The following is a 20,211-nucleotide window of genomic DNA, read 5'->3' as shown; positions in this document are numbered from 1 at the left end:
GGTTGGGAAGGCGTATTAGGATATCATTGACGGATTGGGCGTTCCTCGAAAAGATGGAGCGGCGAAAGTTGGGAAGACGGACGCCGAGGTTGGAAATTTAAAGTAGGACTCTCGGCAGGATTTGGGGGGAGTTTGGCGGGAGAGGTTGAATGGGGGTGCTACTGGCAGAATTGTAGATGTCCTGAAAGAATGGGTGTGAATGTGACATGTTCTTAATGGGACTAGGGAGTGTAGCTGTGAGGCTCAGGCCGTATTTGAGAGCCATGGATTGGGGTGGGTTGAGGTGATCGGGCGGGGAGTTAGACTGACCTATGGCAGGGACCCAGCCTTATCCCTCTCTGTGCCCCAGCCACTATGTACAACCAACAACAGCAGCAGCTTCAGCAGTTCCAGCAACAACAATTACAGCAGCAGCAGTTGCAGCAGCAGCAGCAATTGCAGCAACTGCTGCAGCAGCTGCTCCAGCAGTCTCCACCACAGGCTTCACTGCCCATGGCCATCAGCCGGTGAGCTCTCCTTTGGGGGCTTAGACAGTCCCAGTCCTGCCACTCAGGCCCACGTCTTACATACCCCCCACCCTGGTCCTTTTCCTAGGGACATCTCTGTCTCAGCTGAGGCCTGGGGGAGGGGGATATCATCAATTACTAACCCTGGGGGCATCCTTTATCTGTTGTATTGGGGGTCAGAGAAAGGAGGCGAGGGGCTTCAGGGAAAAAGAGGTCTGACCTGCTCAACAGCCCTCCAACACCTACTCCTGACACACAGGGGGCTCTCCCAGCAGCAGCCACAGCAGCAGCTTCTGAATCTCCAGGGCACCAACTCAGCGTCTCTCCTCAATGGCTCTGTGCTACAGAGAGCTTCGCTTTTGCAGCAGTTGCAAGGTATGACTATAGAATCCTTCTCCATTTTAGTGGTAACTAACTCCCCTGCAGCCCCGTTGTGCAAAATCTCATCAATCCCCATAGCAATCCTGAGAGGAACTATTCTCAGTTTCTTAGTTTCCATGGAGGCTCCAGCAGGTGAGAATTCCTAAGTTGTTCAGCTGAGTACAGGTGGGTCTGATTACAGAAACATGCCCCTGACCATGGTGCTGGCTCTTTGGACAGTACTCAGTGCCCTTCACTCACATTCAGATTAGATGAGCTGATGATGGAAAGGTAGGTATTGTCCACTCTTCTCTGCATTCCATTTGACAGATGAGGAAGCTGAGACCCAGAGAGGGAAAGTCATTTGCCCTTGGTTACACAGCACCAGCAGGGGCTGAGGTAGATCAGGACCTGGGCCTCCTGAACCCTGTACTTTGGGTGTATGTCTCCTCTAGCCTGTGCCCTTGCCTCAGTTTCCCCATGTGGAGGACAGCCTCTTAGCTTTTCTTTTCTAGATACTGCTCATGATACCTCAATCCCTGCAGGAATATTCAGATGTGCAATGACCTGGGGCCAGCCCATCTTCAGACCACAGCCCTTCCCATAGACCTTTTAACAGTTTATTGTAGCTGTGGCTTGCTGTGCACTCCCTCCAGGCTGGGCACTATGCTGAGATTGTTATAAGCTCAACTCATTGGTTCTGCTGACAACTCTAGAGGGAGATACAACTATGATCCCTGTTTTATTGCTGAAAAAACCAAGGCCCATTCAGGGGTCATGTGCCCAAGGTCATACAGGGAGTGCATATTGAGTGGGGGGAGAGCCCGGGTATGATTGCAGAGCTGTGTCCTTAGTCACTGAAACTGTCCTGCCTCCCAGCAGAGTAAGCAGCCAGGTCAGAAGAGCTCATCAATCTCCAGTTCTGCCAGGGCCACTTGGTTGTGGATGGCCCTGGAAGTTGACTCAGAAATGATAGATGGATGGGTGAAGAAAAAAATATACACAGAGACCCACAATGTATGCATATTATACATATGTACTTCCCTCTTTTCTTTCCCCATTTAAAAAGCCATGCTCTTCAACGAAAAGTGAAAAAATATAATCAAAAGTGATAGGAAAACCCAAAACCGTCATCTGTACTCATTCAACTCCCGAAGAAAAAAACATGGGTCAATGTTTTAGGGTATTTCTTCCCATTTTTTTTCTAGGCACAAATTTGCTTGTGGTCATACTATAAGTGAAAGACCACACCTTGTTTCTTTCCCACTGATAATGGGAATTATAATGGCATGACCATTTACCATATGATTTTAGAGTCTCTGTAAAGATTATTTTTAGTAGTTGTTTAATACTCCGTTGGGCGGATACACTCTTTCTTACCCAAACCTTTTCCTCTTATTGGACAGTTGAGCTGTTTCCTTTTTATTTTATTTTTTAAAATTTGCTGTTTTGAATAACACGGGGATGGGTATATTTCCCTATGTTTGAGATTATTTTCTTAGAATAGATTCCCAAAAGTAGGATGGCTGGGTGGGGGGGGTGGATGTGTTATGGCTCTTGATAAATACTACCAAATTGCTTTTCCAAAGGACTGGACCAGTTTGCAATGCCACCAGCCACGTTTGACAGTACCGGTCTCACCATGCCCACGGCAACTTTGGGTATTATATGCTTTTTAAAATATATATATATATGTATTTAATTTACTAATTTGGTTGGCAAACAAAGCTAGATCATTAACATTTTAATTTACATTTCTTTGAGTGCTAGTTGAACATTTTGTTTATTTGTTAAACATTGGTATTTCTTTCTGTGACTTGTCCATGTCCTTTGTCCATTTTTCTATTAGGATGTTCCATCTTTTGTCTGTTTTCAATAGCTGGTTGGCTCTCTCTCTGCACATTTATGTATATGTATTTATTTTAAGTTAATGTTTAATGAGCACTTACTGTGTATCATGCTCATATGTCTCATGAATCCTCAGAGAACATTGTGAGGCAAGCACTATTATTATCCCCATTTTACAGATGAGAAAATTGAGGCTTGGAAGGGGACACTGATTTGCCCAAGGTCACAGCTCTCACCTCAGAACTGCCCCATGCCTTTAACTTCTGTGTTTTCTGTCCCAACACCATGAGGCACTTCAGTGCATCTGGGCAAGGGTTTGGACCAATTTTTATTCTCCAAACTCTTCTCGAGCACTGAGTCTCCCCTGAGGTGTGGAATAGGGTTGAATGAGGTACCCGTCCTTTAGAGGAGCTCCCAGTGTGGTTGGGAAGTTGGAAGTGGGAGACAGACAAGGAGATTGTGTGGCTGATCTTAGGACAGGGAAGCTGGGACCTGTGGGGACATGTGGGAGGTCTGGAAAGGTCTCCTGGAGGAGATACATCTCTAGGGAGGTCTGAACAATGACTAGGAGTTAGCAGAGGCAGAACGATCCAGGCAGAGGGAACAGCATGTGCAAGGGCACAGAGGCACGAGGAAGCCAGGCATGTTTGAGGAGTGCACATGGCTGGAGTATAATGAAGGCATATGAGGGAAGAATGGCAGGAAAAGTGGTCAGGATGGTGGACAGGGCTAAATCTTGCATGGTGAGTAGTGGGCTTCATTCCTGAACAGCAGGAAGCCATGGACGGGTTTAGACAGGGAAAGGAATAGGGCCAGAATATGGTTTTAGAAAGATCACTGAACACTACTAACCTGTGCAAAGACTGTGGCTGAAATTCAGGCAAGGGGTGAAGTGACTTTAGAAATGAGGGTAGGGGTGGGAATGAGAATGGAAAGGGGAAGCCAGACTAGGCAGAGGTGTAGGGGATAGAATTGATAGGATTTGGGGATGGCTTGGACAGGGGCAGGAGGAAAAGTAAAATCAGGAGGACCCCTGGAATCCTGGCTGAGGCTAGCAGGAGGATGGTGGTGCCCCTCACAGACCTGGAGTAAGCTACTCCTCCACTTTCTGTCTATCTTTGCATCAGTAAAGTAGAGAGAAGAGAGAATACTGCCGCAGACTGCTGGGTGGAGTGAATGATGTATATAGAAAGTGCCTAGCTCATAGTAGGCCTTTGATGAAGGGGAGCTGGTGGGAGTCAGGGGGAGGGGCTATCTTATTATTCCAGGGACTAGCCACTTTGCTGTTTTTCCCCATGGGCCTTGCATGAGGTCTTTCATGAACCCTAATGCATGCCTGAGGGTGAGCAGAGTTGGTGAGGTGCTCAGGCTACCGACCAGGGAGGCACCTGTGCGAAGGCAGTGTCCCTGCTTCTCCCCAACTGGAGTTAAAAAACAGCCCCTAACGCCTCCTCCACCACCAGTGCCCAAGGTGGGCCTGACCCTTTGGCTTGCATCTCTTCCCTCTGGCTGCTCTTGGGAAGGGAAGGGTCCCCTTTGAAGCTGTCTGTGATGTTCCCATGGTGCTTTGAGGGGCTGACCCCTGACCCTAGCCTCTACCACCCAAGCACAATTGTAATCCTTCTTCTCCGCTCTTCTTGCCCACAGGTAACCTCCGTGGCTACGGCCTGGCAACCCCGAACCTGATAGCCCCCAGCCTCACACCCCCCCAGTTGGCCACCCCAAATCTACAGCAGTTCTTTCCCCAGGCCACGCGCCAGTCCCTGCTGGGCCCTCCTCCTGTTGGGGTCCCCATAAATACCTCCCAGCTCAACCTCTCAGGGCGGACCCCCCAGAAACAGGCCCGAACCCCCTCCTCCACCATCCCCAACCGCAAGGTGAGTGGAGAGTGGGTGAAACAGGTGGGGAGGGGCGACGTGTGTACCAGCCCCAGCTCCACCCACTCTGCTCACCCTGGGCAGGTCCCACTCCTTTGGGCTGCAGCTTCCTCACCTGTTAAGTGACGGGGGCAAGGGGTTAGATTTATCTAGTGTTTCTCAAACTTCAAACATTCCTGTACCCCTAATGTGATAGTTGCCATGTCTAAATACCACCAATCATTTACTTAATATTTCTCTCTAACTCAGCATATACTATGAGCCATGTATATAATGTAAAATTATTGTTCTAGAATATTATATGCAACCCAATATATTTTAAAAACATGTAATCAATATAAAAACTTAATGAGGTAGTTTACCTTTGTTTTTTTGGTGGGGGTGGGTACTAAATCCTAAAATGTGGTGGGTAGTGTATACCTACAGCATATCTCAGTTTGGACTAACCACTTCTCAAGTGCTCAGAAGCCACTTGTGGCCAGCAGGCTACTGTATGAAGTAACAGCTTTAAATGGACTCGGTTCTTTTCAGTTACATTTATTTAAAAAGGGAATGTTATATCAGTACCTGCAATGCCAAAACTAGTATGACTTACCATACATGGAAGTAAGAGAAATGCAACTGGGCTAGAACAGTGTTATAAAATCCTAAACTGTACACTGTTGCCAGTGTAGAGTTCTGAGCCCTGGCCCTCTGGCTCTTTGTTAAACAGGAATGAGCTGGTGTTTGCCGCGTCAGAGGCCCTGAAATGAGCCTGTCCCTGATGGGCAGAAAGATTCAGAGACTTGCAAAGGGAATAAACTCCCTCGAGACCCTCCCATCTCTGAATTCCCAGCGCTCCTCAAACATACCATGCTCCTGAGTGAGCTGCCGGGACTGGGGGCAGCACCCCCCTTTCCTGACTGCCCTGGGGTCACCCCACCTGGAGGTGAGGCATTCCCTCCAGAGAGGGGACCCTGCCCTTCCAGTAGGACACTGTCATAGCATGGTGGTCCTTTGAAGAGTGTCTGATGCCCACCTCTTTTACACCCCCATTTTACATAAGAGAAAACTGTGGCTCAGAGAGTGGAGTGGGGGTTTGCCCTGACCCACACAGCTGTCGAGGCTGAACCAGAGGCCAGACTCACCTGTCAGGGCCTGTGTTGTGTGGCACCTGGGTAGTTTCTGAAGGCTGTGGAGCCCTGACCTGGTGCACAGATTTCTGCTCTCCACTCAGTGCTCCTGGATTTGGCAGGAGGGATGGAGACTGTAGGTGGGCTCCTAAGGCTTTCTGGGGTGCCCTGGAGCCAGCCGGAGTCATGCATTCATTTAACAAACACCTCTAAGCCCCTGGTGGAGGTTCAGGGGATTTGGTGGTGAAGATGATACATCTAGTCTGGCCCTTCTGGAAGTCTTGGGCTGGGGGAGGGGTGGGATAATGCAAATGGTGCTCTAATAATTAATTAAGGCTGTGAAAAATGCTGTACAGGAGAAGCCTGGGCTCTGGGGACCTTGTAGGTCTGGATCTAGCCTGGAGTCAGGAGGGCTTCCTGCAAGAGTCTTTTTTCGAGACTGGGGGAAGGCCTGGGGGGGAAGGAAGAGGCCTGGAGTATCCGAGGACCAGAGAGAGGGCCAGTGTGGGCGGAGCAAAGTGGGTGAGGAGGAGAGTGGAGGGAGATAAGGCCTGAGCGACAGCAGAGGCCAGATGGTGCCGGGGGCTTGACAGGGGGAAAGGAGTACTGCATGGCGGTAGGAAGCCTGGGAAGGCTTTAAGCCAGAGAGAGATAGGATCAGGTTTGCAGCTTAGAAAGATCCCTGTGGCTGCTTTGTGAAGAAGGGGATGGGAAAGTCCGAGGCAACAAAACTATGGGCCAGGAGCAGGTTTTGGGTCCCCCAAACCTGTGTTTATTTATGTATATGTTATCAGTAAATATAAAGTTATTTAGCAGCCAGGTGGACTCCCCTGTTCCTGAGGTGTTTAGGATCCTCTGCAAAGCAGCTATGGGCAGGATGACCCGAGGTCCCGGGGCCAACCTCATCCCCGGGGGAACTGTTACATCTGCTGCTGGGCAAGGGCTATTTGCAAGAGTGGGTTGTGGATGTCAGAAATGGTTTCTGAAAGGAAGCAGGATTCTTTTTCTCAGACAATGCCTGTGGAAGACAAGTCAGACCCCCCCGAGGGGTCTGAGGAAGCCACAGAACCCAGAACCAACACACCAGAAGGTGAGAGAGGGAGGCTGCTGGCCTCTCAGAGGGGACACAGGTTGGGCATGTGGGTGCAAGGTTGGCGGGGTAATGGAGGCAAGTCGAGGGGCAGGGAGATGAGCCATCCCTGACTCTGGGTCAGGGAAGGGATGGGGGGCGGGCAAACGCAGGCCCCATCTCCTGGAGCTCATACATGTTCTATTCTGTCTCTGTGGTCACCCACTTGCCCTCCATTCCAGGCCAAGGGTCTCCCAACTGCTCAGATGGTATTGCTAAGGAGAAGCACACCCTAGCACCAGAGCCTGAGACTCATGAGGCATCAGAGCCACCAGCCAAGAGGTTGAGGAGGTAACTGTTGCTGAAAATCTGCAGAGTCTCAGGAGCCCTGTACTCTCTCCTGCAAAGGCAGGAGGAGGGCATGGCTAGGGGGCCAGGACCCTTCAGGGGAGCTGGAACAAGGAAAGGGCCTCTGGCTTGGAGGAAGGTCAAACCTAATTCTGCACCTTACCTGGGAGTGCCCCAGGCCAGACTCCGGTGTTCTCCAGTGTGAATGAGCCCCACCTGGAGGCAAGGCTGGGTGGCCAGGTAGACAGGGTGAGGATGTATATCTGGGACCTCACAGAGTGGCTGAGAGGGTGAGCTTTGTGGGGGTTAGAAGCTTTTCCCTCCAAGTGATTTATATGAAATTGAGGCAAGAGTAGTAGAGTATATCCAAATCCTCTGCTTATTAGTGGTAGAGCTAGGATTGCAGCCTGAGTCTTGGCCTTTCTTGGGAGGCCCCTGGAGCCTCTGGGAAAACATGAATTTCATCTTTCTTGATCCCTGTTAGCTCAGAGGAGCCCACAGAAAAGGGGCCCCCAGGGCAGCTGCAGGCAAATGTCCAGCCACAGGCCCGGATGACAGTACCGAAGCAGACACAGACTCCTGAACTCCTTCCTGAGCCACCGGAAGCCCAAGTGCTGCCACGCTTCCAGCCACGGGTTCTGCAGATCCAGGCCCAGGTGCAGCCACAGACACAGCCACAGATGCCACCAACGGATACCCAGGCACAACCAAAGCTTCAGAAGCAGGCACAGACACAGACCTATCCAGAGCACTTAGTGCCTCAGCAGAAGCAGGTGCAGAGACAGCCACAGCTGCAGAAGGAGGCAGAGCCACAAAAGCAGGTGCAGCCATAAGCATATTCACAGCCCCCAAAGCAGACCCAATCACAGCCACAGAGGCAGACACAGACACAGACATATCCACAGGTACAGACCCAGCTGCAGACACAAGTACAGACAAGGGTCCAGCCACTGGAGCAGCTACAGGAGCAACCACCAGTGCAGCCCCCAGAGCAGACCCAGGGGCAGCCTCAGGCCCAGCCACAGGTGTCAGTTCCAGCACCAGAGCAAGCACCAGAGCAGGCACTGGTTCTGGCTCGTGCCACAGTGCTGGAGAAGCTGCCTGATACGGAAGAAGCTGGAAGAGGTAAGTGAGTCTTGACTCCCAGCTGTCCGTGGTGATGGGACGGCTCTGCATGGATCCTTCACCTCTCCCCTGGCATTTTCCAACCCTGACTGGGTGCTGCCTGGGGCCAAGGGCTGGGTCTGGAACCAGGGTCTGGCCATTCACACCGGAGGCTTCAAAGTCCTGGCTATGGCCAGCTCCCTGGGTCCAGGGTAGGAGATGGATTCTGGGAAACAGAGCACATCTTGTCCTTTCAGGCCTGGAAAAGACCTTGCTGGAGGCTGTGGGAACCCAGGTCAGCGAGGAAGAGAGCCAGGAGGAATTAGCCAGCGGCCTGGATGTGGGAGAATGTGACCGAAGAGCTAGAGAGATGCTGGGGGTGGGTAGATGTAAATGTGGTAGCTTGAGGCCCTGCAGTGGGATGGCTGCGGTTTTTTTTGTTTGTTTGTTTTTTTGCCACAGACCTGAGTGCTCGGGCAGACCAGACTGGATTTGACAGTGATTTGTCCACACGAGATTGTCCTGCTGTTGTGTTGCCTTCACATGCCTTTGCTCTGAAAACCTGTAGGCACTTTGATAACAAGAGCCCCCTTCCAGTCTTCTCATCCCAAAAGTAGAGCCCCCAGTTCCCTAACAATGCTGTTGTTGGAGAGCACAGAGTGGGAAGCATGAGTCCCACTCTGCCCTGTAGTGCAATCATGGATAAACCCATTCCTTACCTTGGGTCTCAGTTGCCCTGTCTGTCATGTGAGTGCAGGGTGTGTTGGACCTTGACCCTGTACAGTCAGGCAGACCTGAATTTGAATCTTGAGTGTAGCACTTCCTAGCTGTGCGATCTTGGACAAGTCACCTAACTGAGGTTCAGAGTCTCAGTTTCCCCACCTGTAAAGTAGACTGTCAGGAGGCTCTGATGTGACAAAGCTTGTCAGTGCTGTGGCTGGGCCACTGTGAGCACACAGCTGGTGGTAGCTCTGTTTCTGCTCTTGGTGCAGATGTGGGGTGCCGGGGGCTCCCTGAAGGTCACCATCCTGCAGAGCAGTGACAGCCGGGCCTTCAGCACTGTTCCCTTGACATCCGGGCCCCGTCCTGGTGACTTCACCTCCACCACCCCCACTGCTGCCAGCACACCCTCCAAGCAGACCCTCCAATTCTTCTGCTACATCTGCAAGGCCAACTGCTCCAGCCAGCAGGTAGCACAGACCTGGGCCCCAGGGGGGTGGGTCTGTGTGGGCTGCCTGAGACACCACATTGGGCCCCTTGAGCCCCACCTTGGCAGCTATTTGCTCAGAAAACATTTCCTGACCAGTCTAGAACTAGGTTATGGGAGTGAGGCAGACCTAGTTTAAATCCAGCTGTGCCCCTGACCAGCTGGATTCCAAAGTGAATTCCACCCCTCTCTGCCTCTGTTTCCTCATGGGCAGCTGAAGATACATTTAGAACCCACCTCTCTGGGTGGTTCTGACTATTCAGGGACTTGACATTGAATTCTTGAGCCTCAGATCCATCCCAGAGTGCTCACGTGTGGCATTAATAACGACATAATGTTCGTATAATTACTACTGTTGCTACTGTTTCTCCTGTCACTCCGTGTCTGGCCCAAGCAGAGACCTGGGAGCTAATCAGACTGCCCTTTGGCTTTGGGGTGCTCACAGCGTCTTCACTCCACACAGCCTGCTTCTTCCCAGGAGGGACAGAAGCGCTGGCTGGTGTGTGGCCACTCTGCACCTCAGTGTCCATCCCTGCTCTGGCCCACACAGAGCTGTTGTGAGAAATGGCCTCACAGGGAGGGCAGGGTGGCCGTGAAGTGAGGCCGGAGCACCCCTCCCTGGGCCCCATGGGGCTCACGCCTCATGCCCATCCCTCGTTCCCTCCTGCTGCAGGAGTTCCAGGATCACATGTCGGGGGCCCAGCACCAGAAGCGGCTTGGGGAGATCCAGCACATGAGCCAAGCCTGCCTGCTGTCCCTGCTGCCTGTTCCCCGGGATGTCCTGGAGAGAGAGCAGGAGTGAGTGGGAGCCCTTGGGGCCCAGTGCTGGGGGGTGGGCAGTCTCACGGGCCAGGCAAGGCTGCGATCTCTAGAGAGGACCTGAATCTACCATCTAATCTACACGGTCTGCCTTCTGGCTAAGCAATGCCCTCCCCCAGAGGCCTCTTCACACCACTAACTGTGACCTTGGACCTCAGTTTTCCCCATCTGTAAAATGGTGAAGCGTGTGAAGTGGTATAGAAATCCATGAACTAGCCTCTTAAGGTCTCACCCGGGTAGGAACAGTGTGAACATTCCCGTGGGAGGGAGGTGGAGCATGGCACAGTCCCCTGCTCCCCTGGCGTATGTGCTGACCCCAGCCATGGGGGCATGATAGTGAGGACCAGGTTGTCCCGTTTCCAGAGTTGAGAACTTCCTTTCATCTTTACCACTCCATTGTCATAGGGGCTTGACCGATCAGAAATGTCAGCCCTCCTGGGGTCTGGGGCTACTTCTTGGGGTGAAAGGGCTTAGTGAAAAGTCGGAGGACTGTTCATGACCCTGTGGGCAGTCAGAGGCCTGCAGGGGCTGGGAGGTGTCATCAGTGTGAAAAGTAGGGGTTGACTCAGGCTACCTTGGAGGCAGTGACTTTGTGTCATCGGACAGCTGCCCCTCAACTCCTTATCTCCTAGTTTTTTCAGGAGAATCCAGAAATCCAGATTTGTATGTGAAATCTTCCAATTTCAAAATGTTAACACTAGTTGAGAATTAAAACAAAACAAATTTTATGGAGGCCCAAATCAAACCCATCTTTGGTCTGGGCAGGCCCTCGAATTGGTGGCAGGGACTCAGCAGTGAGAATTTACAGAGGGTCATAGCCTGAAGCTCCTCAGGGGAGGATGGAGGGACAGTAAAGACTCTTCTGAGAAATGGCCCTGCTTGTACACCTCAGGTGACAGGAAGCTCTCTCTCTTGCCATGGGCAGCTTGTGTCTCTGTTGGCTGGTTCTCACTGTTGAGAACAGCTTCCTTAAGTAGCTTTGTAGTATGTTTCTGAGATTTAAACTTACCCTGCCTGCTGACCCCAGAATTATACTTATGTGAAATAATCATTAGCACAGGAGAGACTTGACTCACAAAGATGTTCCTTACAGGGTTAATATGATGGTAAAAAATAAAAAAAAATAATTGGAAATAATCTAAAATATCCAGAACTAGGGGATTGGTTAGCTTGGTTAAGACTTGTCCACTTTGGAATAACCAATAAATAGGACAATTGCAGGGAATTTAGAATAGTGTGGAAATACGTATGATGCAATATCTAGTTGAAAGAGGATTCAAAATTGCATATGCATCGTCAGCTTGATTATGTAAAAACAGACCTGTGACATGGAAGAAAACTGGAAGGATGGAGCCCAAGCTGTAACAAGCTTGGGGGAGAGGGTTGAAGGGGAGGCACATCCATTCTCACACTCAACCACATACTGCCTCCTGGTAACTTTGCCCCTTGAGTTCTGATTTGGCCTCCTGAAGCCATGCAGACACAGCAGTCCTTCAGACATGTTGCTGGTCCTTCCTTCCTCCAACAGGTTCAAAACTCTGGACTGATCCTGTGGCAGGCCCTGGGGATTCCGGGTGGGTTCACAGTCTAGTGGGGCCAGAGAAGGTCCTTCTAATCCATGGTGAAAATGCTATGGCATTGGCACTTTAGGGCCCCAGCGTGGGACCTGGCTTACCGGCATGGGAACAGGTCCAGGAAGGGGTTGGTGTGGGGCAAAAAGAGCTTGATGATGGATGGAGAATTAAACTGAAGGATAAATAGGAGTTTCTGGGGCCATATAGCCTCAGTTACATCCCCATACCGGTAATCTCCTTGATACCCCACCAGTAGTCAGTGTCACATTTGTCAGTGCCAAGCTGCATTAAAATTTTAACAACAGTTGGTAAAACAAACTAAACTGTAATCCCAATCTAACTGCTCCGCTTTGGTGCCCAGCATACGGACATCGATACTGTCTTCCGATATCAGATGGGTCCTTTGCAGTTACAAGTGACAGAAACCAAACTCACATTAGCTGAAGCAAAAAGGTCAGTGGTTTTGGCTTAACCGAGAAGGTCAGGGATACAGCTGTGTGTCAATGTCTGGGAGAGAACATCTAGAGAGATTTTCTGTGGGCACAAAGCCACCCGCAGCCCCAGCCTACCAGCATAGTGTCCCCAGAAGAAAGGCAGTCACCTGGGTGTGCAATAGCAGAACAGTTTCTAGGGAAGATGTTTGATGGTCCAGCAGTGGTCATGTACCCATTTTGGAACCAATCCTCTGGCCAGGGATGAAGTGTTCTGACTGACCAGGCCTGGGTCATGTGCTTGCCTCTATGTGGACACACAAGCCACTTGGAAGGCAAAGTTCCCAGAAGTGGGGATGGCATATCAGATCCCAGAACTGAGCCAGGCCCAGCCCAGCCAGGGGGTGAACCGTCCCCATTCTCTTGCAGCCCAGACAATGGGCTCCATAGTCCAAGTCTTCACCTGCTTTGGCCATTTCTAAGATGCTTCGGGCTGCCCACCCATTGGAATACTAGGTCCTTTCCTCATTCACTCTCCTCATAATCCCATCAATGTATTTCTTGTGCTTTCTGATAAGATACTATAAACTTTACAAAGCTATATTACAAGCAAAACTCCACAGTAACACCACCCTCCATAGTGAGCTGCTGTAAAGCCTGGTTCTGTAGATTGTCCCTAAAACCTGGTGCTCTCATTATGTGGTTCATGTGCCTGTTTTCATTTAAAACAAAAGAGGGCGGTATAATGGTGGCTCAGTGGCAGAGTTCCCGCCTGCCGTGCTAGAGACCCGGGTTCGATTCCAGGAGCATGCCCATGCAAAACAGAACAGAAAAAGAACTATTTTTTTCTGATCACAAAAATAATCTGTGTTTATTAAACAACATTTCAAAAATACAAAAACAAAAACGCACAAACACAAGATGTAAATTGCCCAAAACCTCACTGCCTAGAGATAAACACTGTTTACATTTTGGCATAGATCCTCCCAGGATCCTTTCTATGTTTACATACACAGTATTTTTTTAAAATATTTTTTATTGTGAAATATATATACAAATAAAGCAAAGTACATTGTAATAAGTAGTGATAGAACAGATTTCAGAGTTTGGTATGGGTTACAATTCCACAATTGTGGGTTTTTCCTTCTAGCTGCTCCATGACATTGGAGATTAAAATAAATATCAATATAATGATTCAGCAGTCACACTCATTTGTTAAGTCCTGTCTTCTATGTTGTAAGTCCTCCATCTCCTTTGATCCTTCTCCGAATCTTAGGGGTATTTGGGCTATGCCCATCCTAACTTTTTCATGATTCATACCCTTGAAGTAGTTCATGCAAGAACTTACTCATATTTATAGTGTTAATTGGTGGGAAACATGCTGTATACAGCGCCCTTCGATCATATTCATCTACACTATGGAAATATCACTTATGAACTGCCCACTAATCAACTACCGTCACTTCTATCTATTCCCATACATTCAAGTTCAACTTCATGAGGAACGTTCTCCCATCTCTAGCTTCTGTGTATCTCTACATCCCTTATATTCTATATTATAAGTCTCTGAGTTTACTTATAAAGGTCATAATAGCGAAGTCATACAGTGTCTATCCCCTTTGTGTCTGGTTTATTTCCCTCAGCATTATGTCCTCAAGGCTCATCCATGCTGTCATATACGTGCAAGTATTTTTTTTTCAGCACTCTGCAATAATGACATTCCTTTAACGTGCAGTATTTTTAAAAATAAAGATTAGAATCATGCTGCACAATGTATGTGAACGCTTCCCCATGTCTCTAAACAAGGGTTAATAGGGCTATGTGAATGGACATTGAGGACTTCATGAGCCCCTATAACATATGGAAAATTGCATATGTATTTTGTAGAGGGTCCGTATTTTCACCAAGTTGGAACATGTTTTCATATGTGGTTTTTTTTGTTTATTTGGCAAGCGGCCACATAAAGGACACAGTGCTTCCACAAAGCAACAGACCTTATTTTTGACATTTGTTTCTTTTTACTTTTCTTTGTGACATTTTACAGTATGTAGAAATTTTAATTTTATTGTAATTAGATTTATCAGTTTGTCCTTTATGATTTCTGACTCTGGTGTTAAATTTAGAAAGATCTTCCTTACTAAAAATTGTATAAATACCTACCCTTGCCCCTTTTATTTTTTACTTTTATTTTTTTATTTTTATTTTTTTCCCCTTGCCCCTTTTAAAAAATGTTTTTTATTTTTCAACCTGAATCTCTAGTCCAGTTAGAATTTTTAAGTATGAAGTGGGAACAAATACTTTCTCTAAGTGTACAATAATTGTCCCAACATAATTTATTGGACAATCTATATTTTTCAGCACCAATTTATCAGCAGCTATATTCTTATCAGTATTTAAACCTGTTGGGAACTTTCTATTCTGTCCCATTGATACACTGTCAGAATGTACAGCATGCTACCCAGTTTTGATTACAGTAGCTTATTATTTTCATTTTAATGGCTGGTATCCCAAATGCTTCTAAATCTATTTTATTTTCCCCCAAACTTTGGTTATTCTTTTTTATTTATTTATTTATTTATTTATTTTTATTAATTAATGGAAAAAAGAAAAAAAGAAATTAACCCAACATTTAGAAATCATACCATTCTACATATGCAATCAGTAATTCTTAACATCATCACATAGATGCATGATCATCGTTTCTTAGTACATTTGCATCAGTTTAGAAGAACTAGCAACACAACAGAAAAAGATATAGAATGTTAATATAGAGAAAAAAATAAAAGTAATAATAATAGTAAAAACAAAAAAAAACCAACCAGACAGACAAAAACAAACAAAAAACAAAACAACAACAACAACAACAAAAAAAAAAACCTATAGCTCAGATGCAGCTTCATTCAGTGTTTTAACATGATTACTTTACAATTACGTATTATTGTGTTGTCCATTTTAGAGTTTTTGTATCTAGTCCTGCTGCACAGTCTGTATCCCTTCAGCTCCAATTACCCATTATCTTACCCTGTTTCTAACTCCTGATGGTCTCTGTTACCAATGACATATTCCAAGTTTATTCTCGAGTGTCGATTCACATCATTGGGACCATACAGTATTTGTCTTTTAGTTTTTGGCTAGACTCACTCAGCATAATGTTCTCTAGGTCCATCCATGTTATTACATGCTTCATAAGTTTATCTTGTCTTAAAACTGCATAATATTCCATCGTATGTATATACCACAGCCAAACTTTGGTCATTCTTGACTAGGTATTCACCTAGAGGAACTTCAGAACCATTCTGTTAACTTTCTAGAAAAGATCCTGTTGAGACTTAAACTGGAATTGCATTTATGGAATAACCTGGGAAAGCTGCTTTCTTTACAAGAACACAGTATCATGCTATGTCATTTTTTACTGTCATTCTTCAGAGAGCCTCCACCAAGGCGATGGTGCAACACCTGCCAGGTCTACTACATGGGGGACCTGATCCAACACCGCAGGACACAGGACCACAAGGTAGGAAGGGCTGCTGGCTGGGAAGGCACATGCTTTGTCTTTCTGGGGACAAGGGCTGGGGAGGGAGGGAGCCCAGATTGGAAGTGGAAGTACATGTAGGTCTTTGTCTCTGTATGGCCACTGTGTGGTTTCTAGACAAGTCAATCATGTTTCTTCTTTAGCCCTCAGTTTCCCCATCTGTCCAGTGGGGGCAAGGTACTACCTCACTCTGCCATTCAGCCATGGGGCTTGTGGGGTCCTTTGGGTGGCTGCCCTCTCTCCCTTGTCCTCTCCTCTGGCCTGCCTTTCTGTTGCCCACATCCCAGTGTAGGGGCAGAGCACAGCTTGGCTTGTTACAGATGTTAATAAGCCTGGAGGTGAGAGGCACGTCTTTCTGGGTGCTGTCTGCTGCTCATCACAGGGCTTGCAGCTGCGGGTGCTGCCTCCCACCTATTTCATCTGTCCTTTTTTCCCTCAGCTTGCCAAACAGTCTCTGCGTCCCTTCTGCACTATTTGTAGCCGCTACTTCAAGACCCCCCGCAAGTTTGTGGAACACGTGAAGTCCCAGGGGCATAAGGACAAAGCCAAGGAGGTAACCCCAGCTCCCTCAGAGGACATAGGCCCAGAGAGGTACAGAGCCTTGACTAAGGCCACACAGCAATTCAGGGTTTATCCCAGCCTGATCTCATAATAGGCTGGAGAGATTGGAACACTTGGGGGTGTGGGGTAGGCAGGGTGTGGCTCCTTGGCTGCCCAGAGCTGACCTGGCCTGTTGCCCACTTCCTTGGACAGATGAAGATGCTTGAGAAAGAGATAGCTGGCCAAGACGAGGACCACTTCATCACAGTGGATGCCGTGGGTTGCTTTGAAGGTGATGAAGAGGAGGAGGAGGAGGAGGAGGATGAAGAAGAGATCGAGGTGGAGGAGGAATTCTGCAAGCAGGTACCTGGGAGTTGGGGAGAGGCAAGCTGGAGGCTATGCTACCAGCCCAGGAGGGACCCCATCCCTCAGGACAGGCTGGCATCTAAACACATGTCTCAATCTTTTTATTATGAACATATTACATAGGACTGTACATAAGAGCTCACCTATGTTTTCAAATGTAAATATACATCATGATAACTATAGAATGGGCAGGTGAAATTTGCAAGGACCTTCAAGCTTGGCTAAAATTTTGACTAGTCCTGAAGAAGGAAAAAGGCCCCTTAGGCTAAGAAAACAGCATAAACAAAGGTAAGGAGGTGGGGAACTATGTGGTGCACATAGGAGAAGACGGTAATGATGACGAGCATGACGATAGCAGCTGGCACTTTCTGGGCACTTACTGTATGCCAGGCATGTACTACGACTTTCCTGGCAGAATCTCATTGAATTGGCCTTCAGGAAGTAAGACCCCGGAGGCCCAGGCTTTTAATGCCCCAACTCTGTTGCCTCCCATGAATGAGGAATTGGAGGAGCTTGGATTCACTTCAATTTAATATGTCTCCAGAACACTTGTCTTTGGCAAGGCCCTGGCGCTGGACACCAGGGACACAGGAAGACCCAAGGTCTGGCCCCCACCATTATGGAGCTCAGCCCAGTTGCAGTCTAGGGTAGTGAGGGGCCAACTGGGGCTGCTCATGGGCTATGAGCAGCTGAAGGGAGAATGTTGTGGGCTGTAATAGAGGGTTGCAAGAGTGGCCTCCAGCCTTAGGAGGTTAGGGGTGAGGCCCAGCTTTGCTACTCAGCTGCAGTGTGACTCAGGCAAGGTATTTGGCCTCTCTGAGCCTGTTTCCTCTGTTCAGAAGTTAACAGTACCAACTCAGGCAGCAAGGAAAAGCTGCAGCCCAAGACCTGGCCCTAGGAAGGGTTCAACAAATAGGAGTAGCTGACATTCTTAGAAGTCACATTTGTTTGTGTCGATAAGTTCTGTAGGGCATTGCTAGGCATGGTGGGGCTGACGTGGCTGGAGTCACATTGCCTCATCTGGAAGTGGCTCATGTTCATGCAGGTGAGACGAGTGGTCCTTGACCACCTGAAACCCAGCCCTCTAAGACTAAGGCCACTACAGCATCAGGTAGGAGCTCAGGGAGTTGGCAGAGGGCTCATAGTTAAGAGTGTGAATTCTGGCTTGGAGCGCAGCAGGGTTTACGTATTGGCTTTTCCATAAAGTAGCTGTAAGACCCTAGGCAAGTGAGTTTACATCCCTGAGCTTCAGTTTCCTCTTCTATAAAATGTGTATCACCATAGAGGGTTGTTATAAGGATTCAGTGAGATTATTTGCATAACATGTTTGGCACACATGGCATGGATCCTGGCCACTGTGGGAGCAGGAGGACTTCCTGGAGGAGGGGACTGACGAAGTCTAGAAGGTACAGATTGAGGATTGAGAAGGGCACTATGGGAAGCAGGATCAGCATGGGCAAAGGCTCAGAGTCCCATCCACACCTGCTTGGAAATCAACGGGCAGGTATGTTTGAAAACATAGGTGGGATCCAGGTCCTCTCACCTGTGTTTGGGAGGGGTCTGGGGGAAAGCCAGATCCGAGGCCCACGTTTGCATGTTCCCAGGTGAGGTCCAGAGATATATCCATAGAAGAGTGGAAAGGCTCAGAGACCTACAGCCCCAACACTGCATACGGTAAGATCCCAGCCCTGACCCCACCTGTGGGAGCCATGGTCTGTGCGCCCAGCCTCCAAACAACCCGCTAGACCCTGTCAGGTAGCCGATCCCATGTTCTCTTCTCTTCTGCTCCCATCTGGAGTTTCTGGGACCAGATGGACCCCTAGAAGGTGGGATACCTGGCTGGCATGGGGGGATGAGCCTGCAGACCCTGCCATCCCATAGGTGTGGACTACCTGGTGCCCGTGATGGGGTATGTCTGCCGCATCTGCCACAAGTTCTACCACAGCAACTCGGGGGTGCAGCTCTCCCACTGCAAGTCCTTGGCCCACTTTGAGAACCTGCAGGTGAGCTGGGCATCCCTGCCCCACCCTTCCCTTCCTGGGGGCTGAGATACTGTCCAAGTTAATGGGAATGGCCAGTGGCTATCTCCCTTATGTGCTTGGCCTCAGCCACTGGATGCCCCGCAAAACACGGAAGCCCTTCCCATGAATGGGGTCCGAGCTGGGGTGGAACTGGGCTCTGTGTTACTGCTCTGGGGGTTGCTGAGGGGCCAGGCTGTTCGCGCTAAAGCCCTGACCCAGAGAATCTGAGTACATTACACAGGGTCACACAGCATGTCCAACGCTGCAAAGCAGCTGTCAGCCAGGAACCCACCAGTGGGGAGGAAGTGATGACCTCACCTGCACCTTCTCTGTCTAGAAATATAAGGCAGCCAAGAACCCCAGCCCCACCGCCCGGCCTGTGAGCCGACGGTGTGCCATCAACGCCCGCAACGCCTTGACTGCCCTGTTCACCTCCGGTGGCCGCCCACCCTCCCAGTCCAGCACCCAGGACACAGCCAAGACCCCCAGCAAGGTGATGGCGCAGTCCCCCCAGCCCCCACCACCCCGACGCTCTCCCCGCCTCAAAACCTGATAGGGGGACCCAGCACGTCTGGGTCAAGATCCACTAATACTTTTTCAGGTGTCTGCATTAGAAACTCTGACATAGTTGGTGTTTTTACTCAAAATCCAATAAAAGAAGGTAATTTGGCTGTGCATTCCCTACCTGCAGTTCTGTCTGTGTGGAAGGGGTGAAGGGGGCCATCCTAGCCAGCTCTCATCCAGTGTCTAGTCTCCCTGGGCCGGGTGCTGGCAGGTCTGGAAGGCTGAAGACAGGCTCCCTGAGACCCAGGATTCTGGGATCACAAGGGCGCCTCACCTTTCTGAGCTTGCCTCATTTTTCTTCACACTCAGGGCTGGGAAAGTGCTTTCAAGTAAAATCTCATTTAATTTTCACAGTGACCTTAAGTGAGTCTTGTTATCCCCAATTCATAGATGAAGAAACTGAGGCTTAGCAAGGTCAAGGGATTTGCTTAAGGTCACGTAGCTGGTCAGAATTCCACCCTGGGGCCCCTGTGCTGGCCTGTCTCCCAGCTGGATCCTATGGAAGGTGAAGTGCAGGAGTAGGAGCCCTTGCTGTTCACTGCCCCTGCTTCTAGTCCTGGGTTCACTAGCAGAGCCCAGCCCTCTTCATCAGGCGACTCTGCGATGAATCATCAGTGAATGGAAGCCAGGCTCTGTTGGCCTTGTAGTTCTGCTATGTTCCCATTTAAAAAGATTTTTACAGAAAGACAACCAGGCCAGCCCTGCTCTTGGCCAGCTGGGAGACCAAGGTGAAGAACAGAAAGGCCAGGCTCAAGGTTGCACAGCATGTGTGTGAGACTAAGTTGATTTGGTCAAAGGCCCTGGTACCCAGAGAGGCTGAGTGTGTTAACACAAGGTCACACATCTGACGCTGCCTCGGCTAGGGCTGGGAAAACAGCCGATGGCACAGAGCACACCAGATGGAGAGGAGGTTCTGACATTTCCGTGTCCAGA

At 49.1% G+C, this 20,211-nt stretch overlaps 1 protein-coding gene across 3 annotated transcripts; it reads left to right on the top strand.

The window, feature by feature from the left end:
* Positions 1–349: 349 nt before the first annotated feature.
* On the top strand, positions 350–19,389 carry CIZ1 (CDKN1A interacting zinc finger protein 1). Of its 3 annotated transcripts, none has more exons than XM_077145983.1 (17): positions 350–506; positions 766–881; positions 2,456–2,527; positions 4,362–4,591; positions 6,715–6,793; positions 7,015–7,123; positions 7,605–7,941; positions 8,026–8,245; positions 8,482–8,603; positions 9,217–9,414; positions 10,105–10,229; positions 15,682–15,769; positions 16,227–16,340; positions 16,541–16,690; positions 18,298–18,367; positions 18,575–18,696; positions 19,052–19,389. In XM_077145983.1, the coding sequence occupies exons 1-17, from the start codon at positions 355–357 to the stop codon at positions 19,265–19,267; spliced, it is 2,520 nt and encodes an 839-aa protein (XP_077002098.1). In that variant the 5' UTR covers positions 350–354; the 3' UTR covers positions 19,268–19,389. The 3 variants fall into 3 exon arrangements, with proteins under 3 accessions (XP_077002098.1, XP_077002099.1, XP_077002096.1); XM_077145984.1 differs by having other exon boundaries at positions 6,700–6,793; positions 8,482–8,519; XM_077145981.1 differs by having other exon boundaries at positions 6,700–6,793.
* The last annotated feature ends 822 nt before the right edge of the window (positions 19,390–20,211 follow it).

This window comes from Tamandua tetradactyla, chromosome 2 (genome assembly GCF_023851605.1).
Source record: "Tamandua tetradactyla isolate mTamTet1 chromosome 2, mTamTet1.pri, whole genome shotgun sequence".
Taxonomy (NCBI): domain Eukaryota; kingdom Metazoa; phylum Chordata; class Mammalia; order Pilosa; family Myrmecophagidae; genus Tamandua; species Tamandua tetradactyla.
This window is presented reverse-complemented; position numbering and strand designations above follow the sequence as displayed.